This window comes from Pristis pectinata, chromosome 43 (assembly GCF_009764475.1).
Source record: "Pristis pectinata isolate sPriPec2 chromosome 43, sPriPec2.1.pri, whole genome shotgun sequence".
In the NCBI taxonomy this organism is placed as follows: Eukaryota; Metazoa; Chordata; class Chondrichthyes; order Rhinopristiformes; family Pristidae; genus Pristis; species Pristis pectinata.
The window spans coordinates 1,492,074-1,518,901 of NC_067446.1; the positions used below are offsets into that span (position 1 = coordinate 1,492,074).

The 26,828-nt window shown below is 55.0% G+C and overlaps 1 protein-coding gene across 1 annotated transcript; it reads left to right on the forward strand.

Annotated features, from left to right (window-relative positions):
- On the forward strand, nucleotides 1-26,509 carry nprl3 (NPR3-like, GATOR1 complex subunit). Its single transcript, XM_052009078.1, has 13 exons — nucleotides 1-251; nucleotides 1,118-1,187; nucleotides 5,416-5,548; nucleotides 8,393-8,467; nucleotides 9,268-9,421; nucleotides 11,297-11,375; nucleotides 14,491-14,628; nucleotides 16,184-16,340; nucleotides 19,650-19,756; nucleotides 21,245-21,374; nucleotides 23,553-23,736; nucleotides 24,423-24,615; nucleotides 26,002-26,509. The coding sequence occupies exons 1-13, from the start codon at nucleotides 134-136 to the stop codon at nucleotides 26,165-26,167; spliced, it is 1,704 nt and encodes a 567-aa protein (XP_051865038.1). The 5' UTR covers nucleotides 1-133; the 3' UTR covers nucleotides 26,168-26,509.
- The last annotated feature ends 319 nt before the right edge of the window (nucleotides 26,510-26,828 follow it).

The following is a 26,828-nucleotide window of genomic DNA, read 5'->3' on the forward strand; positions in this document are numbered from 1 at the left end:
TTCCATTCCCTTCCCTGCCCGGCCCAGCACAGAGACTCCGCCTGACGCCGAGCCCGACTCTCCGCGGCGCAGCGCGCAGGCGCGCCGGGGACCTCGGTCACGTGACCCGGCGGGCCTGGCAGAAGGCGCGGGGATGGGGGAGGAGACGAACCCGATCAGTGTGATCCTGGTCAGCTCCGGCAGCAGGGGCAACAAGCTGCTCTTCCGATACCCCTTCCAGCGCCACCAGGAGCAGCAGGAGGAGCAGACCAGTGAGTGCGGCCCCCCGGGGACCGATACAGGGCGTGAGGGAGCGCCGAGCCGAGGGGAGGGGGCGTGAGGGAGCGCCGAGGCCGGGGGGGGGCGTGAGGGAGCGCCGAGCCGAGGGGAGGGGGCGTGAGGGAGCGCCGAGGGGAGGGGGCGTGAGGGAGCGCCGAGCCGAGGGGAGGGGGCGTGAGGGAGCGCCGAGGGGAGGGGGCGTGAGGGAGCGCCGAGCCGAGGGGAGGGGGCGTGAGGGAGCGCCGAGCCGAGGGGGGGGGCGTGAGGGAGCGCCGAGCCGAGGCTGGGGGGGGCGTGAGGGAGCGCCGAGCTTAGGGAGAGGGAGCACTTCACTGTCTGTGAGAGGAGAGGGGATGAGGGAGCGCCACGCACGTGAGGGGAGGGGGGGCGGTGACGGGGGAGCGCCGCGCACGTGAGGGGAGGGGCAGGGGCAGTGATGAGGTTGTCGTGCTTGAGTGGAGGGGTGGGGGCTGGGAGCAGGCGAGGTGAGGGGGGAAGGGAGGGTGAGGAGGAGGGGGGAGGGTGAGGAAGAGGGGAGGGAGAGGAGGAGGCGAGGTGGGGTGAGGAGCAGGGGAGGGAGAGGGGGAGGGTGAGGAGGAGGTGGGGGAGCGATGAGAGGGTCAGTGCTGAGGAAGTGACTGTGGTGGGATGGTTCTGAGAGAGAACTAGGCCATTAGGTGGTGCTCCCTGGGCACTGCTCCTCCGACAGGGTGGCATTCCCTCGGCGATGCACTGGCCTCTGTTGCAGGGCTCTGGCCAGGACCTCCTGACTTGGACCTACGCACGCAAGGCCCACAGTAGATGCGTGTCTACCTTCTGCGTGAGGCTGTAACCCTTTCCTCTGAATCACTTCCCGCAGGCAAGCCCAGGAGTCCCTATGCATTGCACAGCACGGCAGAGAGCACAGAAGACCAAGATGGAGACTCCAGGTGAGTGCATGAGTTGGGTTCTGAAACGCCTCGGCCTGCCTTGGGCTGCAAATCCCAAAGCCTTGGGGCCTGACACCAACAGTAACCCCAGGCTGCTTCGTGCAGTGAGGATTCCTCCACTGAACTCGGGCAGGATCCCTCCCTCACAGCAGAATTAGCAGGGAAAGGTTGGACAAGCAGTGAACATTTGGTAGCGGTTTATTATTGTCACTTGCACCGAGGTCCAGTGAAAAACTTGTCTTGCATACCGATGGTACAGGTCAATTCATTACACAGTGCAGTTACATTGGGTTAGTACAGAGTGCGTTGACGTAGTACAGGTAAAAACAATAACAGTACAGAGTAAAGTGTCACAGTTACAGAGAAAGTGCAGTGCAATAAGGTGCAAGGTCACAACAAGGTAGATCATGAGATTGTCCTCGTTAAAAGTGGATAAGCTCGGATGAAATGTATCCAAGGTACAATTCTGCTTTCCCGATTTGTATAGGAAGGAGTTGGAGGCTTTGGAAAGGGTGCAGAAGAGGTTTACCAGGACGTTGCCTGGATTAGGTTGGACAAACTTGGGTTGTTTTCTCTAGAGCGTCGGAGGCTGAGGGGAGACCTGAGAAGTTTGTAAAATGATGAGAGGCAGAGATAGGGGAAGATGGCCAGAATCTCCTCCTCAGGGTAGAAATGTCAAATACTAGATGGCACACATTTGAGGTGAGGGTGGGAAAGTGTAGAGGAGATGTGCGGGGCAAGAGAGAGACAGAGTTGACATTTCACCCTTCAGCAGAAATGGGAAAGGGTTGGGGTTGGGGGGGGGAGAAGCAAGAAAACCACCTCATTTTAACCTCTTTCCCAGTTCTGATGAAACTGGGTAACACATTCAAGGGATGTGGGCTTCGCAGGGTGAGCCCTTAAGAAGGTGGTGGTGAGCTGCCTCCTTGAACTGCTGCAGTCCCTGAAGTGTGGGTGTACCCACGGTGCTATTCCGGGATCTTGTCCCGGCGACGGTGAAGGATCGGCGATTTATTTCCCATTCGGTGTGGTGTGGGGCTTGGAGGACAACTTCCAGGGGGTGGGGGGGGGGGGGGGGGTTGGTGGTGGTGGTGTTCCCTGTGCTCTGCTGCCCTCCTCCTTCCAGCCGGTGGAGGTGGTGGGTTTGGAAGGTGCTGTCCGAGGACTCTTGGTGAGTTGCTGCAGTGCGTCCTGTAGATGGTGCAAACTGCTGCCACTGTGCATCGGTGGAGGGGTGAGTGAACGGCCGTGGGTGGGGTGCCTGTCCAGCGGGCTGCTGTGTCCTGGATGGTGTCGAGCTTCTTGAGTGTTGTTGAAGCTGCCCTCACCCAGGCAAGTGGAGAGTGTTCTGTTGCGCTCCTGACTTGTGGATGGGGAGAGGTAATGTGGCGGATGTGGAGTGCATGGACTAACTCCAGCTAGGCAAGTGGGGAGTGTCCCGTCACACTCGCGACTTGTAGATGGGGTAGAGGTAATGCAGCGGATGTGGAGTGCATGGACTAACTCCAGCAAGGCAAGTGGGGAGTGTCCCGTCACACTCGCGACTTGTAGATGGGGTAGAGGTAATGCGGCGGATGTGGAGTGCATGGACTAACTCCACCCAAGCAAGTGGGGAGTGTCCCGTCACACTCCTGACTCGTAGATGGGGGGAAAATAACAGGGTTATTATAGTGGGAGACTTCAACTTCCCAAATATTGATTGGCACCTGCTTAGTGCCAAAGGTTTAGACGGGGCAGAGTTTGTTAAGTGCGTCCAGGATGGATTCCTGTCACAGTATATTGACAGGCCGACTAGAGGAAATGCCATTTTAGATCTAGTTTTAGGTAATGTACCGGGTCAGGTGACAGATCTATTGGTGAGTGAGCATTTGGGGGGCAGCGACCACTACTCCATAGCCTTCAGAATCGTCATGGACAGGGATAGGAGCAAAGAGGACGGGAAGATATTTAATTGGGGAAAGGCGAATTATGAGGCTATAAGGTGATAGTGTAAATTGGGATGACATCTTTGAAGGGAAATGTACTATGGAGATGCGGTCGCTGTTCAGGGATCTCTTGCAGGATGTTAGGGATGAATTTGTCCCGGTGAGGCAGAGAAGGAATGGCAGGGTGAAGGAACCATGGGTGACGAGAGGTGGAACAACTAGTTAGGAAGAAGAAGGCAGCATACATAAGGTGTAAGCAGCAAGGATCAGACAGGGCTCGTGAGGAATATAGAGTAGCAACGAGGGAACTTAAGAAGGGGCTGAGGAGAGCGAGAAGGGGACATGAAAAGGCTTTGGCGAGTAGGGTTAAGGAGAATCCCAAGGCTTTTTTCTCGTACGTAAAGAGCAGAAGGATGGCTAGAGTAAAGGTGGGTCCGATTAAAGACAAGGGTGGGAAGATGTGCCTGGAAGTTGTGGAAGTGGGTGAGGTTCTCAATGAATACTTCTCTTCAGTATTCACCAAGGAGAGGGGTCTTGATGACGCTGAGGACAGTGTTGGTAAGGGTAATGTTCTAGAGTATGTAGATATCAAGAGAGAGAATGTGTTGGAGCTGTTAGAAAATATTAGGACAGATAAGTCCCTGGGGCCTGATGGAATATTCCCCAGGCTGCTTCGTGAGGTGAGGGAGGAGATTGCTGAACCATTGGCTAGGATCTTTGAGTCCTCGTTGTCCATGGAGATGGTACCGGAGGACTGGAGGGTGGCGAATGTTGTCCCTTATTCAAAAAAGGTAGGGTTAGTCCAGGGAATTACAGACCAGTGAGCCTTACGTCTGTGGTGGGTAAGCTGTTAGAAAGGATTTCTCCCACGGCTCCTCTCCACCCCCCCCATTCCCTCTCCCCCCCCCCCCCCCCCCAATGCTACCCACTCACCATCCTGAACTGTCTCTCCCTCAATGTCTCCCGTCACCCTCCCCTCGCCCTTCACTTGATCCCTGCTCTTCCTCCTCCTCCCTCTCGAACCACCCGCCCTCTTCACCCCTGTCCCCCTCCTCTAGAATTCTACACTGCGCTGACAGTAAGATTGCCCAGATCTGTTACTCTTTATATAAACCCTCCCGAACCCCTGGATCAGACCCCAGCCTGTAACCCACTCCTGGCGGTCTGTTATTCTATATATAAACTCCCCAAACCCCTGGATCAGATCCCAGCCTGTAACCTACTCCTGGGGGTCTTCTATATATAAACCCCCCGAACCCCTGGATCAGACCCCAGCCTGTAACCCACTCCCAGGGATCTGTTATTCTATATATAAACCCCCCGAACCCCTGGATCAGACCCCCGCCTGTAACCCACTCCCGGGGACCTGTTATTCTATATATAAACCCCCCCGAACCCCTGGATCAGACCCCCGCCTGTAACCCACTCCCGGGGACCTGTTATTCTATATATAAACCCCCCCGAACCCCTGGATCAGATCCCAGCCTGTAACCCAATCCCGGGGACCTGTTATTCTATATATAAACCCCCCCGAACCCCTGGATCAGACCCCAGCCTGTAACCCACCCCCAGGGACCTGTTATTCTATATATAAACCCCCCGAACCCCTGGATCAGACCCCCGCCTGTAACCCACTCCCGGGGACCTGTTATTCTATATATAAACCCCCCGAACCCCTGGATCAGACCCCCGCCTGTAACCCACTCCCGGGGACCTGTTATTCTATATATAAACCCCCCGAACCCCTGGATCAGACCCCAGCCTGTAACCCACCCCCAGGGACCTGTTATTCTATATACACGTCCTGGATTAGATTTCAGCCCGTACCTCTGTCCACCACTGTGAACTCGACCTTTGATTTCTCTCTGTCAAGCTGTGCAGCAGGAGCTGCGGCATTACTCTGTGCCCGGCCCTCTTCTCGCTGTCCCGTTCCCCCGCTGTCCTGCAGATTCCCGCTGTCTCCTCACCCTTCCTGTTGCCACGTGATGTGTCGGGATCAATCTCCACGTCGTCTTGTCTGCCCGGAGTAATTGTGCTCACTGCCCCAGTAATCGGCATTGCTCGCAGCTAAAGGATGTGTCAATTGCATCCCTGTCTTGTGTTGGACCCCCTCTCAGCTGCAAATCATTCCTTGGCCCTTTGGTGGGGGGGGGGGGGGGGGGGGGAGGTGAGAGGGAGGGAGGGTGCGGGGCGGGAGGGAATCAGCCGTGCCGGCGTGGGGGGGGGGGGGGGTGGTGTGTGTGTGGGAAGCTGGCAGCTCACCCTCCCTCTGCCTTTCTTTCCCCCCTCCCCCTCCCCTCTAGGTTCTCCGATGTTATCCTGGCCACCATCCTGGCCACCAAGTCGGACATGTGTGGCAAGAAGTTCGAGCTGAAGATCGACAATGTGCGCTTTGTGGGGCACCCGACCTTGTTGCAGCATCCGCTCGGATTCCAGGTGAGGGCAGAACCCCCCCCCCCCCTCCCCCTTCCCCAGCCCTGTGGGCTCTCCCACTGTCTTCCCCCCCCCCCCCCCCCCCCCCCCCCACCCCTGTCTCTCCCCTCTTTGTACAGACTCTCTGGGGTCACCCAGATCAGCCTGAGGAACAAGTTCAAGTTACTTTATTGTCAGTCACCCATATGTTATAAAAACACACAGAGGAACGAAATGTCAATTTCCCCAGACTCTCACAACAGAGGACATACATAGAACAGAAGACATACAATAAACTCAGACAAAAAAACTGTACAAGTACAAACACAAATAGTGCAAAAAAACAGTATATACAGAATACAAATTAGTGCAGGGTTAGTGCAAAACCGAGTTGGACGAAGAAAATACGGAACTCAGTGTGTTGCACTATGTGTATAAACATGTCCAGCAGCAGCCAAAGTTCTTATACACCATTGTGCAAACCAGGACTTTTGACGCGGCATTTGTCTGTGAAACAGTCTCCAGGGTATTCAGGAGCCTGACAGCCTGGGGGGTAAAACACTGTTGGACAGTCTAGTAGTTCTGGCCTGGATGCTCCGGTACCGCTTGCCAGACGGCAGTGGGACAAATAGGTCGTGGGAGTGAGGAGAAGGGTCATCTATGATTCTGCAGACCTTGCGTGTGTATCGTGTGTTGTAGATGTCCAGGATGGGGTTGGGGTGGGGGGGGGGGGGGGGGGGGTGGGGGGAAGGCGGTGGTGGTGGGAGAAGAGGTACTCCAATGATCTTTCCAGCTGTGCTTGCAATTCTCCGCAGAGTCTTACAGTCAGAAATGTTACGGTTACCGTACCAGGCAGAGATGCAGCTGGTCAGGACACTCTCAATGGTACCCCTGTAGAATGTAGTGAGGGTGGGCGAGGGCAGGTTTGCTCGCTTCAGCCGCTGTAAAACACCTCGTTCTCAGTCTGGGCATATCAGAATCAGGTTTATTATCACTGAAGTAGGACGTGAAATTTATTGTTTTGCGGCAGCAGTACAGTGCATTTCATTAAGATACCTGTGTTACTAAAATAAACAGTGCAAAAGAGGAACAACGAGGTACTGTTCGTGGGTTCATGGACTGTTCAGAAATCTGATGACAGAAGGGAGAAAACGGCTCCTAAATCATCAAGTGTGGGTCTTCAGGTTCCTGTACCTCCTCCCCGATGGTAGTAATGAGAAGAGGTTGTGTCTCGGGTGGTGAGGGTCCTCAGTGATGGATGCTGCCTTCTTGAGGCACCACCTCTAGAAGATGTCTCTGATGGCGGGGAGGGTTGTGCCCGTGATGGAGCTGGCTGAGTCTACAACCCTCTGCGGCCTCTTGCCGTCCTGTGCATTGGAGCCTCCGTACCAGGTGGTGATGCAACCAGTCAGAATGCTCTCCTGTAGAACTTTGCAAGAGTCTTTGATGACATACCAAATCTCCTCAAAAGTGAAATGGGATCAGTGTAAGTGGGTGGTTGATGGTTGGCAGGGAGGTGAATTGTTTCCTTGCTGTATCTCCGATGGCTCTGTGACTCAGTGCTGTTGCTGATGTCAGCAGAAGTGTCAAAGTCGAGTTTATTGTCACAAGTAGGTGTACGTTGAGAAACGTACTTGCGGCAGCATCAACAGGTACAGAGCAACACATAAGCGACATTCACAAGAAAAATTTATGCACAACTTTTACAAGAAAGACACAATTGGAACAGAAAAAACAAAGTCCGTTTTAGTGCAAAGTGGTCCCAGTGTTGTACTAGGGGAGTGATTAGGGTTGTGCCGGTTGGTTCAATGTTTGATGATGGATGTTGCTTTCTTGAGGCAGCGCCTCCTGTAGATACTCCCGATGGTGGGGAGGGATGTGCCTGTGATGTATTGGGCTGAGTCCACTACTCTCTGCAACTTCCTGCGCATTTGAATTGCCGTCCCAGACTGTGATGCAAAAGTCAGGATACTTTCAACAGCACATCTGTAGAGGTTTGTTAGAGTGCTCGGTGAAGCTGAAATTCCTTAACCATCTAAGAAAGTAAAGACGCTGGCGCACTTTTCTTGTGATCGCATCTGTGTGCTGATCATTGGATATGTTAAGGCCCATGGATTTAAAGCTGCTGATCCTCTCCATCACCGATTTCCCCCAACGTAGACCAGTGCACGTTCGCCCTCCTTCCCCTTCCTGAAGTCAGCGATCAGCTCTTCAGTTTTGCTGACGTTAAGCGAGAGGTTGTTGTTGCGGCACCACTCAGCCGGGTGTCCGACCTCGCTGAGGTGTACCGCTGTGGTTACTGATTGGTATTGGTTTATTGTTGTCACTTGTACTGAGGTCCAGTGAAAAACTTGTCTTGCATACTGATGGTACAGGTCAATTCATTACACAGTGCAGTTACATTGAGTTAGTACAGAGTGCATTGATGTAGTACGGGTAAAAACAATAACAGTACAGAGTAAAGTGTCACAGCTACAGAGAAAGTGTAGTGCAATAAGGTGCAAGGTTACAACAAGGTAGATCGTGAGGTCAGAGTCCATCTCATCGTATAGGGGAACCATTCAATAGTCTTATCACAGTGGGGTAGAAGCTGTCCTTGCCTGGTGGTACGTGCCCTCAGGCTCCTGTATCTTCTGCCTGATGGGAGAGGGGAGAAGAGAGAATGATCTGGGTGGGTGGGGTCTTTGATTATGCCGGCTGCTTCACCAAGGCAGCGAGAGGTAAAGACAGAGTCCAAGGAGGGGAGGCTGGTGTCCGTGATGGTGATTTGCGCTACATCTGTTCAACCTGCACGGTGTGATTGGAGCTTCTGACTCCCGGAGCAGCAGTCCTCCGTTGCGTTGCCTGTGACCCTCTCATCTCTTCCAGGTCTCCAAGCTGGATCCGTCCCCAAAGCGTGAGATGCCAACCATGATCCTCTTCAATGTGGTGTTTGCCCTGCGGGTAAGCCATCCTTGGGATCTTTTCCTCTGGAGTGTTGGAGCTGAGGGGGCGACCCGATCGATGTGTATGAACTTATGAGAGGCAGAGACAGGACCATAAGTCGTAGGAGAGAATTCGGCCATTCGGCCCATCGAGTCTGCTCTACCATTCCATCGTGGCTGATTTTATTATTCCTCTCAGGCCTGTTCTCCTGCCTTTGCCCCATAACCTTTGACGCCCTTACTAATCGAGAGCCTGTTGACCTCTGCTTTAAACACACCCAATGACTTGGCCTCCACAGCCGTCTGTGGCAACGAATTCCACAGATTCACCGCCCTCTGGCTGAAGAAATTCCTCCTCATCTCAGTTCTAAAGGGACGTCCCTTTATTCTGAGGCTGTGCCCTCGGATCCTGGACTCTCCCACTGATGGAAACATCCTCTCCAAGTCCCCTCTATCCAGGCCTTTCAGTGTTCGGGAGGTTTCAATGAGATCCCCTCCCCTCATCCTTCTAAACTCCGGTTGCTCCCCATCTCTGGGATCCCCCTCCCTCCCCTCCCGCCCCGGGAAACCCCCCTCCCTGCCCCTGGGACCCTGGCCCCTCCCTGCCCTCTGTGCCCTGCCCTCTGTGCCCCACCCCCTGGGACCCCCAGCACCTGCCTGTCCCCTGGGAACCCTGCCCTCTGTGCCCCGCCCTCTGGGACCCCCAGCACCTGCCTGCCCCCTGGGAACCCTGCCCTCGTGCCCCGCCCTCTGGGACCCCCGGCTCCACCCCACCCAGGACTCACTAACGGGATCCTCCCTCCCTCTCTCCCTCTGCAGGTGAACGCTGACCCTTCGGTCATCAGCTGCATGCACACCTTGTCACGGCGGATCGCGGTGGTGCTGCAGCATGAGGAGCGGCGGTGCCAGTACCTGACCCGCGAGGCCAAGCTGATGCTGGCCATCCAGGACGAGGTGTCCGCCATGTCCGATGGTGAGTGCCCCGGCCCCTCCCCGTCCCTGGGACCCCCACCAGCCCCTCCCCTCCCTCCTCAGCCGCTGGCCTCTCCTCCCCTCTCCCTGGAATGGTTTAAGTGGTTTGGGAACGGTGATGTTGGGAGGGACCTGGGAGTCCCTGTCCGAGAGTCGGTAAAGCCAACACACGCAACCATACAGCACGGGGACAGGCCCTTCGGCCCATCCTGTCTCTGCTGAACTAATTACACCAACGACACCTCATCCCTTCTGCCTGCACGTGGTCCATATCCCTCCATTCTCTGCACATCCATTAACAGCCTCTGAAACCCCTCTATCGTATCTGCCTCCACCACCACCCCTGGCAGCACATTCCAGGCACCCACCACTCTCTGTGTAAAATAAACCTGCCCTGCACATCTCCTTTAAAATTTCCCCCTCTCACCTTAAATCCATGCCCTCTAGTATTAGACGTTTCCACCCTGGGATAAAGATACCGGCTGGTCTACTTTGTCTCTGCCTCTCATAATCTTGCAAACCTCCATCAGGTCTCCCTTCAGCCTCCCCCGCTCCAGAGAAAACAACCCAAGTTTGTCCGACCTCTCCTTTGTAGCTCATGCTCTCTAATCCAGGCAGCATCTTGGTGAACCTCTCCTGCACCCTCTCCAAAGCCTCCACGTCCTCTCTCAAACGGGGGTAACCAGAACTGAATGCAATACTCCAGATGCAGCCTCACCAGAGTTTTATAAAGGTGCAATGTTACTTCCTGACTCTTGAACTCAGTGCCTCGACTAGTGAAGGCAAACGTGTCATACACCTTCTCTAGCAAGTCCATTGAAAGTGGCTACACAGGTAGACAGGGTGGTAAAGAAGGCTTATGGAATGCTTGCTTTCATTAATCGAGGTACTGAGTACAGGAGTCGAGAAGTTATGATGCATCTCAATAGAACTCTGGTCAGGCCGCATTTAGAGTATTGCGTGCAATTCTGGTCACTTCACTACAGGAAGGATGTTGAGGCTTTAGAGAGGGTGCAGAGGAGGTTTACTAGGATGCTGCCTGGATCAGAGGGCATGTGCTATCAGGAGAGGCTGGACAAACTTAGGCTCTCTTCTCTGGAGCAGCGGAGGCTAAGGGGTGATCTGTTGGAAGTGTATAAAGTTATGAGGGGCATAGATAGGGTGGACAAGCAATATCTTGTTCCCATTATTGAGTGATCCAATACCAGAGGGCATGCCTTTAAGGTGAGAGGGGGTAGGTTCAGAACAGATGTGAGGGGTATGTTTTTTACTGAGAGAGTGGTGGATGCCTGGAATGCGTTGCCTGATAGGGTGGTGGAGGCAAATTCATTGTGTTTAAGAGGGGCTTGGATGGGCACAAGAATGAGAGGAAAATGGCCGGATGTGGGCATTGTGTAGGTAGGAGGGAATAGCTGTGTCGGCACAACATTGTGGGCCGAAGGGCCTGGTCTGTGCTGTTCTATGTCCTTACCACCCTGAGGCTCACGCTGCGCCCCCGGACATCGAGTGGAGTGCACCGATCCAGCACGGGGGCAGGTGAGAGGCGCTGCACTTGGGCGGGAGGACTCGAAACCAGGCGGGTATCTAAATGCAGCGAGGCAGGAGCTGAGTGGAGTGTGGAGGGTCCGGGTGTGGCTGTGCACGGATCACATACAGTGAGCAGCAAGAGGCTGGGAAGCCGGCTGGCAGATTGGGGTTGAGTTGGGAAACAGGACAGTGTTGCAGAAACTCACACTGGTGGGGGGGTGGGGGAGAGGGTTGAGCTGCGGTGACTGGCTGAAGAAGTTGAGGCTGGGTGCGGTGCAGTGGTGCAGCCCGGAAATGGGTCTGTGCCGTGTGACTCTGCCTCTGAATGGTGTTCCCTGTTCCCCTGCAGGCAACGGTTCTCAGTCACCCTTCCACCACATCCTGCCCAAGTGCAAGCTGGCGGCTGACCTGAAGCAGGCCTTTGACAGGTGGGTCCCCGGGGAACCCCCAAACACTGTGTGTGTGTGTGTGTGTGTGTGTGTGTGTGTGTCTCTCTCTCTCGCTCTCTCTCTCTCTCTCTCTCTCTGTGTCTTTCTCTGTTGCTCTCTCTCTCTATGTGACCCGCCCCCTCCCTCCACACCCCCCACTCGATTCCTACCCTGGGGGACAGAGGATCCTCTCCAGACACGAGATGGTGGTTCACTCATTTCCAATGCTGGGAATTGTCCATCCCGTCACCCTGGACCCCAAGACCCACCTCCTGCGGAGTGACCTGCCACAGGTTGCACAGGACAGCGGTGACCGGAACCTCTGGGTTGCAGCCGGGCTGCCTGAGGGTCTGTACCCTCGGGAGGTTTGTGTCCATGTGTCTGTCCCCCACATGGACACAGGTTCAGGCGGGTGTCCCCATTTACTGCCCCACCCCTAATTGTCCTGGCACTGTGGAGTCAGCCACACCAGTGGATCTGGAAGGACATCGACCATGTCAGGTAATGAGGACTGGTTCCTGTCCTACGTGACACGAGAGAACCGGGGAGAATTTCCACAGCCGATTGTGGTCCTAGGTTACCGAGATCAGACCTACAGGCAGCAAGCCCCCACCCTCCCACCGCGCTTCTTCCCTTCCCTTCCCTAGTCTCTATTTTCTGTCTTTTTTCTCTCTCTCTCATCTTTGACCCATCCCCTGGTGGATCTGCTCTCCCCTCCTCCCCCGCACCTGTCTATCAGCATCTCTTCCCTGCATCTACCTATCACCACCCCGTGCCCACCCCACCTCCCCTCTTGTGTCCACCTCTCACTGCTCTGCTTTCTCCTACATATTGGGCTTCCCCCTTATCCTATCCTCAATCCTGACCTGAAACGTTGACCGCCTGCTTTTCTCCACGGATGCTGCCTGGCCTGCTGAGTTCCTCCAGCGTCACAGTGTTTTTCATCCAGATTCCAGCATCTGCAGTCCTTTGTTTCTCCACAAGCAGCACACGCCAGAAATTCTCAGCAGGTCAGGCAGCATCTGTGGAGAGAGAGAAGCAGAGTCGACGTTTCAGGCAGACAGATGACGCACATTCTCCCGCAGCCAACCCCTCCCGCCCCGGTCACTCTCTCATCTCCCCTCTCCTTTCAAGCTGAAGGGTCCTGCCGCTTACTCTGTACTGTCCTCTTGCAGTTGGCCTCCAAAAGAGGAACACCCCACACTTGTCTGGATTAAACTGCATTTGCCATTTCTCTGCCCACATTTCCAACTGTTCTAATTCATGCTGATATCTTTGACAATCTCCTTCACCATCCACAGCTCTGCCAGTTCTTGCGTTGTCTGCAAACTTGGTCATCAGCTCATCTACATTTTCACCCGGATCATCTATATGCATTGAAATTGGTTCACCGTACTGAGGTACAGTGAAAAATTTGTTTTGTGTACCGTTCATACAGTTCAATTCATTACACAGTGCATTGAGGTAGCACAGGGTAAAACAATGCAGAATGCAGAATAAAGTGTCACAGTTACAGAGAGAGTGCAGTGTGGGCAGACAATAAGGTGCAAGGGCCACAATGAGGTAGATTGTGAGGTCAAGAGTCCATCTTGTCGTACAAGGGGACTGTTCAATAGTCTTATAACAGTGGGATAGAAGCTGTCCTTGAGCCTGGTGGTACGTGTTTTCAGGTTCTTGCACCTTCTGCCTGATGGGAGGGTCTGGGGTGGATGGGGCATTTGTCCACACTTGTGGCTTCCTCAGTAAAGCAGCCAGCACAATTGGAGTCCGTGCAGGGGAGGCTGGTTTCTGTGATGTGCTGAGCTGTGTCCACAACCCTCTGTGGTTTCTTGCAGTCACACAATACATCTCAAACAGCAGAAGTCCCAGCACTGGTCACCCCCAGACATTCTCTCTTCTACCCCCTCCCACCGGGCAGAAGATACAAAAGCCTGAAAGCACGTACACCAGGCTCAAGGACAGCTTCTATCCTGCTGTTATAAGACTATTGAACAGACATCTTGTACGCTAAAAGGTGAACTCCCAATCTCTCAAATGACCTCGTCGTGGCCCTTGCACTTTATCTGCCTGCACTGCACTTTATCTGTAACTGTAACACTATATTCTGCACTCTGTTTTCCTTTGTACTGCCTTGGTGTAGTTATGTTTGGAATGATCTGTCTGGATGGCCCGCAGACAAAAGCTTTCCACTGTGTCTTGTAACAATAATAAACCATTACCAATTACCCTCCACAAATGCTGCCTGAATATTTTTAAGACGTCAGGCTGTGCTGAGGGTTTTATTATTTGTTGAACTAACTTTCATTTACGGAGAGACACCTTCACTCCGTCCGCCACAACAGCCGAGACCTTCCGGTGGCCACCCGCTTCAATTCCTCATCCCACTCCCACACTGGCATGTCTGTCCATGGCCTCCTCTCCCACCATGTTGAGGCCAGACGCAGGCTGGAGGAGCATTCCACCTTGGGAGTCTCCAACTTGACGGCCTCAACGTCGATTTCTCTAACTTCCGGTAACCACTCCCCTCCGTCTTCCCCTCCCCCTTTTTGTCTGCCCTCATTCCTGTGGCCCCCTTGCACCTTCTCTCTGCTCCCCATCCTCACGACCTGCCTGTCACCTCCCTCTGGTTCCCCACCTCCTCCCCAATGTTCCATGGTCTGCTGGCTTCTCCTACCGGATTCCTCCCGCTTCAGCCCTCTGCCTCTTCCACCCATCGCCTCTAAGCTTCTTGCATCGTTCCCTTTTACCCCACCCACCTACCTTCCTCGTCTCACCTGCCTGCGTGTGCTCCTCCCCCTCCCTGACCTTCTTATTCTGGCTTCTGCCCTCTCCCTTTCCAGTCCTGATGAAGGGTCTCGGCCCGAAACGTCGACTGTCCATTTCCCTCCATCGATGCTGCCCGACCCGCTGAGTTCCGGCATTTTGTGTGTGTAACTTCTGTTTGCACTTCGGATTGGTTTAAGTGAATTTGGATTTCCCCAGAAGGCGTGGTGGGAGTGAACTTGGGTCTGCGCATCGGGGGTGCAGAGTTCATCCAGGAACGGGCTGGTGGCTGGATAGGGCACCAAGCTGTGAATCCTGGGTTTAACCCCCTCTCTGCTTCTTTCTCCCTCAGCCTCTGCACCACAGGCATCGTCCACCTGCACATCAACAACTGGCTGGAACTCAGCTTCTGCCTCCCGCACAAGATCCACCGCGTCGGCCCGGACTACATCCCCCCGGACGCCATCGAGCGCAGCCTCAAGGCCATCCGGTAGGTTGCAGCCTCTCGACCTCCCTCTCCCGTCCCAGAGCAGCCCCAGAACTCCCCAAATTCGGCAGCACCCCTGACCTTTTAACGCTTGCTTTCCACGGGGATTGGTGGGTGGACTAGCCCACGATGGGCCGAATGGCCCTTCCCTGTATAAAGGGTGGCGTAATGGATCCTCCAACAGGAGCACTCCCTGCGTGGTGGCCGACTTGTGCGAGATGCGTGCAGTTCTGGTTGCCCCGTTACAGGAAGGATGTGGGGGCTTTGGAGAGAGTGCAGGAGAGGTTTCACCAGGACGCTGCCTGGATTGGAGGGTATGAGCTACAAGGAGAGGTCGGACAGACTTGGGTTGTTTTCTCTGGAGCGGCGGAGGCTAAGGTGAGATCTGATAGAGGTTTATAAAGAGACGTAGATAGAGTAGGCAGACAGAGTCTTTCTCCCTGGGGTAGAAAGACTCTGTCAAATAACAGAGGGCATGCACTTAAGGTGAGAGGGGGAAAGTTCAAAGGAAATGTGCGGGGCAGGTTTTGTTTTACAGAGAGAGCGGTGGGTGCCTGGAACAGGCTGCCAGGGGTGGTGGTGGAGGCAGGTACGATAGAGGTTTAAGAGGCTGTTAGACATGTGAATGTGCAGGAAATGGAGGGATGTGGCTCACGTGCAGGCAGAAGGGATTAGTTGTCCTTTGCCAAATAAGTCCGGCACAACTTCGTGGGCTGAAGGGTCTGTTCCTGTGCTGCTCTGTTCGAGGAAGGGTTACAGAGGTGTGAAGCTCACTGCAGAGACCTTTCAAAGAGCTGGGATTGGGGGAAGCAGCCTCCTTTCACTGCTGTAGGTGGTAACTGTGCGGTGCAGTGGGCTGGCTTGAAGTGGTGAAGGTGTTTGGGAGGCTGGATTGTACCCACTGATGTGTCTCTGAGACGTCACAGGTAGACAGGGTGGTGAAGAAGCTTTCGGCATGCTGGCCTTCATCAGTCAGTGCATGGAGTGTTGGAGTCGGGATGTTATGATGCAGTTGTACAAAACGTTGGTGAGGCCGCAGTTGGAATATCGTGTTCAGTTTTGGTTACCCTGCTGTAGGAAAGATGCCATTAAGATGGAAGGAGTGCAGAGGGAGATTTGCGTTGCCGGGACTCGAGGGACTGAGCTACGGAGAGAGGTTGGGCAGGCAGGCAGTTTATTCACTGGAGCATAGGAGACTGAGGAGGGATCTTAGAGGTGTATAAAATCATGAGGGGCATCGATAGGGTGAATCAGTCTTTTTCCCAGGGTTGGGGCATCAAGAACGAGAGGGCACAGGTTTAAGGTGAGGGGGGAGAGATTTAATAGGGACCCAAGGGGCAACTTTTTCACCCAGAGGGTGGTGAGTATTTGGAACGAGCTGCCAGAGGAAGTGGTTGAGGCAGGTACATTAACAGCACTTGGACAGGTCCATGGATGGGAAATGTTTAGAGGGAAATGGGACTGGCTCAGCTGGCAATCTTGGTCAGCGTGGACCGGTTGGGCTGAAGGGCCTGTTTCCATCCCGTGTGACTCTGTGACTCCCTCTCTGCACCGACAGACCGTACCACGCCTTGCTGCTGCTGGATGAGGAGAAGTCGCTGCTGAGCCAGCTGCCTGTGGACTGCTCCCCGGCCCTGGTGCGGATCATCAAGACCACGTCTGCCATGAAGAACCTTCAGCAGCTCGCCCAGGATGCTGACCTGGCCTTGTTGCAGGTGACCTGCTCTGTGGTGGGCTAACACAGCCAGCAGAATGTTATTATCCCCTGTGAGGAGATAATGAGGGGAGATTTGATAGAGGTTTACAAAATTATATACAGTATACGCGAGTAGGCTCTTTCCACCTAGATTAGGGGAGAGAAGTATGAGAGGACGTGGCTTTAGGGGGAAAGGTTTAGGGGGAACTTCTTCACTCAGAGAGTGGTGGGAGTGTGGAACGAGCTGCCATCTGACATGGTAAATGCGGGCTCACTTAAGAATAAATTGGACAGATACATGGACGGGAGAGGTCTGGAGGGTTATGGACCGGGTGCAGGTCAATGGGACCAGCGGAATAAAGTTTTGGCACAGACTAGAAAGGCCAAATGGCCTGTTTTCTGTGATGTAGTGTTCTATGGAGGAGAGCTGAGCACGAGAGTTGGCAGATCAGAAACCATGCCTGGGGCGAGGAGTTTAACCACAGCATAGACGTTCTGCCCTCTGCCACCTCAACTGACTTACAGGGAGAGGTTGGCCAGGCTCGGTCTTCATTCCTTGGAAGAGATGAAGGGGCAGAAGTGTTGAAAGTTATGAGAGGCAGAGATAACAGTCTTTTCCCCAGGATAGGAGAGTCCAAAACTAGGGGGGCGTAAGTTTAGGGTGAAAGGGGAAGGATTTAAAAGGGTACTGGTATCGGTTTATTATTGTCACTTGTACCAAGGTCCATTGAAAAACTTGTCTTGCAAACTGATCATACAGGTCAATTCATTACACAGTGCAGTTACATTGGGTTAGTACAGAGTGCTTCTTAAATGATACTGTTGTACCTGCCTCAACCCTCTGGTAGCTCATTCCATATACTCGCCACCCTCTGCGTGAAAAGGTTGCCCCTCAGGACCACAAGAAACTGCAGAGAGTTGTGGACACAGCCCAGCGCGTCACAGACTCCAGCCTCCCCTCCTTGGACTCTGTCTTTACCTCTCGTTGCCTTGGTGAAGCAGCCGGCATAATTAATGCTGGCAAGCTGTTATGGTACAATTTTCTTTCAATAAACAAGGGTTCCTAAACTCTTTATACATAAGTAGCAACATAAGGAACAAGTTAGGTCTTTGCATTATATTCACATTGCATTAAACCCAGTTGAGGAAGTAAAGGGTTAAGAAATTGCGACCGTACATATAACTCATGAAAAAAATACCACGCACGCAAGCCCCTGATTCAAGACCAGGTGGTGATTACTGGCTGCTTCGCCAAGGCAGCGAGAGGTAAAGACAGAATCCAAGGAGGGGAGGCTGGTAAAAGCAATAATAGTACAGAGTAAAGTGTCACAGCTACAGAGAAAGTGCAGTGCAATAAGGTGCAAGGACACAACAAGGTAGATCGTGAGGTCAGAGTCCATCTCATTGTATAAGGGAACCGTTCAATAGTCTTATCACAGTGGGGTAGAAGCTGTCCTTGAGCCTGGTGGTACGTGCCCTCAGGCTCCTGTATCTTCTACCCGATGGGAGAGGAGAGAAGAGAGAATGACCCGGGTGGGTGGGGTCTTTGATTATGCTGGTTGCTACACCAAGGCAGCGAGAGGTAAAGACAGAGTCCAAGGAGGGGAGGCTGGAGTCCGTGACGCGCTGGGCTGTGTCCACAACTCTCTGCAGTTTCTTGCAGTCCTGAGGGGCAACTTTTCCACACAGAGGACAGTGAGCATACGGAATGAACTGCCAGAGGAAGTGGGTGAGGCAGGTACAACTGTATCATTTAAGAAGCAGTGGGGTAGGTACGTGGAGGGGCGGGGGCTTGGAGGGATGTGGGCCGAATGCAGGAAATTGGGACTAGCTGGGTGGGCACTGTGGTTGGCATGGACTGGTTGGGCCGAAGGGCCTGTGTCCGTGCTGTATTGCTCTACGGACTTGCTTTCTCTTATTCTGAGAGTCTTTGAAGTTTATCGTTGTCATTGGCCTACGTACAAAGGCCATGAAAATAAGCTTTTTTGTAGCAGCAGCACAGAATGTTACAAGATGAGGACTGACATAAACCTAAATTAACGTAATTATACAGAAACATAAATTAGACAAGTTTCTGTCTCCACCTCCATCCAGGGACCCAAACAGTCCTTTCAGGTGAGACAGAGATTCACCTGCACCTCCCTTCGCATCATCCACTGCATTTGGTGCTCCCAGTGTGGCCTCCTCCACATCGGTGAGATCAAACGCAGACCGGGTGACCATTTCACAGAACCCCTGCGCTCCGTCCGTAACCGCGACCTGCATCTCCCCGTTGCCGGCCACTTCAACTCCCCCTCCCACCCCATCACTGATATACCAGTCCTCGGCCTCCTCCACTGCCGGGAGAATTCCAAGTGCAAACTGGAGGAACAGCACCTCGTTTTCCCTCTTGGAACCTTGCAGCCTGATGGCATGAACATTGAATTCTCCCACTTTAGGTAATCCTCACCCCCCTCCCCACAACATGCTGCTTCTTCCCTTTCCTAGCCTCTCTTTTTTCCTACCCCTTTTTTCCTCTCTCTCGTTACCTTTGACCCATCTCCCGGTGGACCTGCTCTCCCCCCCTCCCCCGCACCTGCCCATCACCATCTCTTACCTGCATCTACCTATCACCACCCTGTGCCCACCCCGCCTCCCCTCTTCTGTCCACCTCTCACTGCTCTGCTTTTCCCTCCTATATATTGGGCTTCCCCTTTTCCTATCTTCAGTCCTGAAGAAGGCTCCTGACCCAAAACGTTGACGGCCTGCTTTTATCCACGGATGCTGCCTGGCCTGCTGAGTTCCTCCAGCATCGTCATGTTTTTCTTCTAGATTCCAGCATCTGCAGTCCTTTGTTTCTCTGACCTGAAACATGCAGGTTCCCGACGGTGGGTGGGGGATGTTCCCTCTTGTGGGAGAATGGAACTTGGGGATCGCATCTTAAGATGGAGGTTCGCTCACTTGAGACAGATGTGGGGCTTTGGAAGAGTGACGGTAGCAGAGTTGCAATTCTCCCTGTAACTCTTAACCCCCAACCAGTCAGGAACCTCTGCCTTGTGTGGCGACGGATTCCACAGATTCACCGCCCTCCGGCTGAAAAAATTCCTCCTCATCCCAGTTCTAAAGCGACATCCCTTCATTCTGAGGCTGTGCCCTTGGATCCTGGACTCCCGCTGACGGGGACACCCTCTCCGCGTCCACTCCATCCAGGCCTCTTGGTGTGCGGTCGGTCCCAACGAGATCTTGGCTCCCGCCCGCGCTCTTGTGTTTGACGCCGTTGCTCCGAGGGAGGGGATGGGTGTCCCAGAACCCCACCCACCCAGACTCACCTATCCTGTCCTCCCCGCAGGTCTTCCAGCTGGCTGCCCACCTGGTGTACTGGGGCAAGGCCATCGTCATCTTCCCGCTTTGTGAGAACAACTTCTACATGCTCTCTCCCGATGCCAACATCTGTGTGTGAGTATCAACAGGCCCCGGCTCAGCGGGAGGCTCTTGGAGGCTCCCAAGGTCCTCACGTGCTAGACAGGAAGGCAGGGCGGTGGCAGATCGTCACTGGGCTGGCAAGACTGGTTCGAGTCCCGCCACAGCAGTCCACTTAAACGTAATGCTCGGAAGTGTGGCTAGTTCTCCTTACACGGAGACTGCAGGTGTTGGCATCGACAAACAACCTGCCGGAGGAACTCAGTGGGTTGAGCGGCATCTGTGGGGTGGTGGAGGGTGGAGAGCTCATATCAGGACTGAGGGGGGAGGGGAATGGCCGGTGTAAGGAGGAGAACGGGGGAGGGGAGGTGGTGGTGAGACGGGGGCCCCGAGGTGGATGGAGGAGAAGGGGCTGGGGGTGGAGTTGGGAAACAGTGGCAGGTGACTGGTGGATGGAGGCACACGGAGGAATAGTGAGGGGAGGGAAAACTCGAGAGAACTCTGGTCAGACCACACTTGGAGGATTGTGTTCAGTTCTGGTCACCTCATTATAGGAAGGATGTGGGAGCTTTAAAGAGGGTGCAGAGGAGTTTTACCAGGATGCTGCCTAGATTGGAGAGCACGTCTTATGAGGGTAGGTTGAGCGAGCTGGGGCTTTTCTCTTTGGAGAGGAGGAGGATGAGAGGTGACTTGACAGAGGTGTACAAGAGGCACAGATCGAGTGGACGGTCAGAGACTTTTTCCCAGGGCAACAATGGCTAACACGAGGGGACATAATGTTAAGGTGATTGGAGGAAGGTATAAGGGGGATGTCAGGGGTAAGTTTTTTACACAGAGAGTGGTGGGTGCGTGGAACGCACTGCCGGCAGAGGTTGTGGGGGCAGGTACATTCGGGACATTTAAGAGACTCTTAGATAGACACATGAATGATAGAGAGATGAGGGGGGCTATGTGGGAGGGAAAGGTTAGATAGATCTTCGAGCAGGATAAAATGTCGGCACAACACTGGGCTGAAGAGCCTGCACTGTGCTGTAGTGTTCTATGTTCTATAAAAAAAAAGTGAAAGCCAGGGCAAAAAACCTCCTTCCCCTTCTTTATCTGCTTCCATCCACCTGATACCTGGACCTCCTCCGCCCTACGAAGAGTCTGGCACCAGGGTCAAAGATTAGAGGCACCTCTGTCAGGAGTCTGGAAAGTTGCAGACATCTGCACCTTCAGAACTCCTGCAGGAAGGATGCGATTAAGCTGGAGAGGGGTAGAAAAGATCCTCAAGGATGTTGCCAGGGCTGGAGTTGCAAGGAGAGGCTGGGACTGTTTTTTTCCCTGGAGCGTTGGGGGCTGAGGGGTGACCTGATCGAGGTTTATAAAATCACAAGGGCCGTCGATCGAGTTGGTGGTCCTTTCTCCCCCCAGGGTCGGTGGGGGGGGGGGGGGGGTCTGACATTAGAGGGCACAGGCTGCCTCGGGAACCTGTGAACTCTGACCGTGGCTTGAACCCCCTCCTTGTGTCTTCCTCTCCCCCAGGTATTCTCCCCTCGCTGAACAGTTTTCCCAGCAGTTTCCTGGGAGCAACCTCCTCGGTGTGCTCTCCAAATTCTCGCTGCCGACCTCTCTCTCGCAGTTCAAGAACCCGCTGGCACCGCCCATGCAGGAGGTAGGAACTAGGCGGGATGTTCCCCGGGGAGGTTTGAAATGGGTGTGTGGGGAGAGAGGGGGGTGAGCATGTGTGGGGGGGGAGGCGAGCACGCAGGGGAGGGAGGGGGGGCAAGTGAGTGCCCGTCCACCCTTGAGCACCCTCTCCCCATCCCATGACCCAAATCCACTTCACATGGAACAGAACAGCATGGGAACAGGCCCTTCGGCCCACCGGGTCTGTGCTAACACACGGTGCTGAATTAAACTCAATCCCTTCTGCCTGCACATGATCCAGATCTCTCCATTCCCTGCATGTTCATGTGTCTGTCTAAAACACCACTGTCGTATCTGCTTCCACCCCCTGCAGTCCCTTCCAGGCACCCACCAGGTGAGATTTCTTTATTAGTCACACGTACATCGAAACACACAGTGAGATGCGTCTTTTGCGTCGAGTGTTCTGGGGGCAGCCCGCAAGTGTCGCCACGCTTCTGGTGCCAACATAGCACGCCCACAACTTCCTAACCTCAACGTCGTTGGAATGTGGGAGGAAACCGGAGCACCCGGAGGAAACCCAAGCAGACACGGGGAGAACGTACAAACTCCTTACAGACAGCGGCCGGAATTGAACTCGGGTCGCTGGCGCTGTAAAGTGTTACGCTCACCGCTACACTACCGTGCCTCTTTGTTGAATAGAGACAAAAACTGTCCCGTACATCTCCATTAAACTTCTCCCCCCCCCGCATCTTAAATGCATGTCCTGCAGTACTGAACATTTCCACCTTGGGGTGGGGTGGGGCTAGATTCTGATTATCCACCTTGTCTATCATGTTGTAACCTTCTATCAGGTCTCCCCTCAGCCTCTGCCGCTGCAGAAAACAACCCCAGTCTGTCCAACCTCTAACCCAGGCAGCGTCCCGGTGAACCTCTCCTGCACCCTCTCCGCACCCTACCTGTAATGGGGTGACCAGAACCGCACACAGGATCTTGCAGCTTATTGCACTGCACTTTCTCTGTAGCTGTGACACTTTACTCTGCACTGTTATTGTTTTTACCTGTACAACATCAATGCACTCTGTACTAACCCAATGTAACTGTACAACATCAATGCACTCTGTACGAACTCAATGTAACTGCACTGTGTAATGAATTGACCTGTACCATCGGTTTGTAAGACAAGTTTTTCACTGGACCTCGGTACAACAGCAGCCTCTCCCCCACACACACGCACACATACACACACACTGACTTCTCTCTCACAGACCTCGCTCTTTCTCTCTCTCTCTTTCTCTCTCTCCCCCCCACACAACGCAGCACCTCCTCTCTCCCCCCCCCCACACACGCAAGACCTCTCTCTCCCCCCCCCCCACACGCAGACCTCTCTCTCCCCCCCCCCACACGCAGACCTCTCTCCCCCCCCCCCACACACGCAGACCTCTCTCTCCCCCCCACACACGCAGACCTCTCTCTCCCCCCCCCCACACACGCAGACCTCTCTCTCCCCCCCCCCACACACGCAGACCTCTCTCTCCCCCCCCCACACACGCAGACCTCTCTCTCCCCCCCCACACACGCAGACCTCTCTCTCCCCCCCCACACACGCAGACCTCTCTCTCCCCCCCCCACACACGCAGGACCTCTCTCTCCCCCCCCCACACACGCAGACCTCTCTCTCCCCCCCCACACACGCAGACCTCTCTCTCCCCCCCACACACGCAGACCTCTCTCCTCCACCCCCACACACGCAGACCTCTCTCTCCCCCCCCCCACACACGCAGACCTCTCTCTCCCCCCCCACACACCCAGACCTCTCTCTCCCCCCACACACGCAGACCTCTCTCCCCCCCCCACACACGCAGACCTCTCTCTCCCCCCCCACACACGCAGACCTCTCTCTCCCCCCCCACACACGCAGACCTCTCTCTCCCCCCCCACACACGCAGACCTCTCTCTCCCCCCCCACACGCGCAGACCTCTCTCTCCCCCCCACACGCGCAGACCTCTCTCTCCCTCTCCCCCCCCACACGCGCAGACCTCTCTCTCCCTCTCCCCCCCCCACACGCGCAGACCTCTCTCTCCCCCCCCACACGCGCAGACCTCTCTCTCCCTCTCCCCCCCCACACGCGCAGACCTCTCTCTCCCCCCACACACGCACGCGCGTGCACACACACACACTGACCTGTCCCCCTCTGGTTTCCAGGCCCAGCTGGTACAGATGGTGATCTGGATGCTCCAACACTGCCTGCTGATCCAGCTGCACACCTACGTCTGCCTGATGGTCCCTCCCAGTGAGACCGCCGGCCGCGAGGAGGACAAGCTGCTGCCCGCTCGCGTGGGGGGCCGGAGCCTCAGCGCCCCCAATGCCCTGAGCTTTGGCTCGCCAAGTAGGTCGCTCCCCACCCACCTGCGGTCAGTGTGATTTCTACTATAATGGGACCGAGTCACCTTCGACTGTCACTTAATTTTCCCCCTGCGATCCCCACCGTGTCAGTCAGAGGCCCTTCAGTCCATCAACCCATACTGACCCACAGCCACCCACTTACAATTGTCCTATTTTATCCCACCCCTTGCCTACACACGGGGGCTGATCAGCAGACCACCCTGGGATCATCCTGTGCCCCTCATTCTCCCCCTCCCCCCCCCCCCCAGCAGCAAACCCGCACACCATTGGGATGTGGTCAGAGACAGGCCCTTCGGCCCACTGAGTCCTGCTGACCATCATTCACACTGATCCCATTTAATTCTCTTTCTCACCCTCCACTCCCCCCCCCATTCTACCTCTCATCCACACACTGGGGGCCGATGAACCCATTGCGCCCCGCACACGGAGGAAACCCACGCGGACAGATAGACAGCGGTGGAGGTCAGGATCAAACCCAGGTCTCTGGCGCCGCTAGGCAGCGGCTCTACCTGCTGGTCCACGAGTGTCTGTCGTTGATTGATGAGGGTTTAAGCTTGGCGGGATGGTGTTCACTGCTGGGTTAGGGGTGTGGGGGACACCAACCCCACCCCGACCTCACTGAAGCCCCTTCCCTGAACATCCTGTGTCCTCCCTCCACCCCCTCTGCAGCCAGCAGCGACGACATGACCCTGACCAGCCCCAGTATGGATAACTCCAGCGCCGAGCTGATCCCTGGGGGCGACTCCCCCCTCAACAAGCGCATGACGGAGAGCCTGCTGGCCAGTCTGTCGGACCACGAGAGGAAGGTGATCCAGAACATTCCAGCTGCCCAGAACCCTGAGGACCTGCGCATGCTGGCCAAGTAGGTGGTGGCTTGGGAGCTGGGGTGGGGTTTGGGGTGGTGGGTGGGGGTGCTCGCTGGTTGGTTGGGATGGATGGCTGTGCTCAATGGTTGGTTGGGGTGGGGTGGGGTGCTCAATGGTTGGTTGGGATGGATGGGGGTGCTCAATGGTTGGTTGGGATGGATGGGGGTGCTCAATGGTTGGTTGGGATGGATGGGGGTGCTCAATGGTTGGTTGGGGTGGGGTGGGGTGCTCAATGGTTGGTTGGGATGGATGGGGGTGCTCAATGGTTGGTTGGGGTGGGGTGGGGTGCTCAATGGTTGGTTGGGGTGGGGTTTGGGGTGGTGGGTGGAGGTGCTTGATGTGGGGGTGCTCAATGGTTGGTTGGTGGTCCTGCCCCATCTCAGCTGTTGGAGAGACAGCACAGACACAGGCCCTTCGGCCCACAGGGTCCCTGCTGACTAATGTGCACTGATTCCACACACACTCCCCACATTTGCACCAACACACACACACACACCATCTCCCCACACTCGCACAACATGTCGAGAGGGATAGTCTTGTTCCCCAGGGTGGAAATGCCGAGGGCAAAGGTTTAAGGTGAGGTGCGGGGGGAGCTTAAAAGAGATGTGCGGGGCAAGTTTTTTTTTTAAACAGAGTGTTGGATATGTGGAACAGGCTGCAGAGGGAGTGGAGGAGGCAGATACGACAGAGGGTGTGAGACAGGAACATGAGTGTGCAGGGAATGGAGGGATTAGTCTCAGGGTGGGCTGAAGGGCCTGTTGTGCACGAGCTGGGATGTTATGATACAACCATTGGATGGGCCACAGTTTCAATGTTGTGTGCAGTTCTGATTGGCACAGGAATGCACTGGAGGGGGGCGCAGAAGAAGTTCACCAGGATGCTGCCTGGGTTAGAGAGTACGTGCTATATTGGAGAGGTTGGGTTGTTTTCTCTGGAGCAGCAGAGTCTGAGGGGAGACCTGATAGAGGGTTATAAGATTATGAAAGACATAGAGCAGACAGCCGGGATCTTTTTCCCCCAGTGTGTAAAACCAGAGGGCATATTTTTAAGGTGAGAGGGGTTAAATTCAGAGGAGATGTGCAGGGCAAGTTTTTTAAACACACAGAGAGCGGTGGGTGCCTGGAATGTGCTGCCAGTGGTGGGGGTGGACGGTCTTTAAGAGGGTCTTAGACATGACTATGCAGAGAATGGAGAGATGTGGTCGCAGTGCAGACAGAGGGGATTTGGTGTCATTAGCTCAGCTTATTGTAGTGGAGCAACGGGCCTGCTCTGTGTGACCTGCTGAGTGTTTCCAGCGCTGAGTTGGGACTGGGTGGTTTGAAGAGGGGGTGCTTGGTTGGAAGACACTAACAATGACAGCCTTGTGTCCCCACCCCCCCCAGACTCCTGCACTACTTCCGTGGACGTCACCACCTGGAGGAGATCATGTACAACGAGAACATGCGGCGCTCGGTCCTGCTGACGCTGATCGACAAGTTCCGCAGTGTGCTGGTGCTGAGAAACCACGAAGACCCAATCATCTCAGTCTTCCAATCTCCCTTTGTGTGAAGGTGGGCGAGGACCAGCCGCCGGCCCCGGGACCTTCCCAACCACTCCTGTGGTGGCCTGGAGTCAGTCGGACTGGAACAGTGTTTGCCTGTGTTGGTGGGTGATGATCTGGGAACAACAGGCGGCTTGGTACTGTGGACAGACGCTGTTGACCCAGGAGTGTGCAGAGGGAGCTTCACCCTGTCCACCCATCCTGCACTGTACAGCACTGATGGAAAGTAGCTGACATTCATCCTCAGATCTATTTCAGCTGCTCTCTGAGATCTCGCTGAGTGCATCAGAGAACTGACAGCACCTCCCACTGTGTCAGTCATTGGTAATTTTGAATAAGATTCAGCTGCAGCACTGTGGAAGCTCGTGGTCAATAGATGCCCATCCTCCTCGGGATTTCAGCATTCCAGAGAGGGGGGAGGGGAGAGGGGGGAGGGGAGAGGGGGGAGGGGAGAGGGGGGAGGGGAGGAGGGGAGAGGGGGGAGGGGAGGAGGGGGAGAGGGGGGAGGGGAGGAGGGGAGAGGGGGGAGGGGAGGAGGGGGGAGGGGAGAGGGGGAGGGAGGAGGGGAGAGGGGGAGGGGAGGAGGGGAGAGGGGGGAGGGGAGGAGGGGGGAGGGGAGGAGGGGGGAGAGGGGGGAGGGGAGGAGGGGGGAGGGGAGGAGGGGGGAGA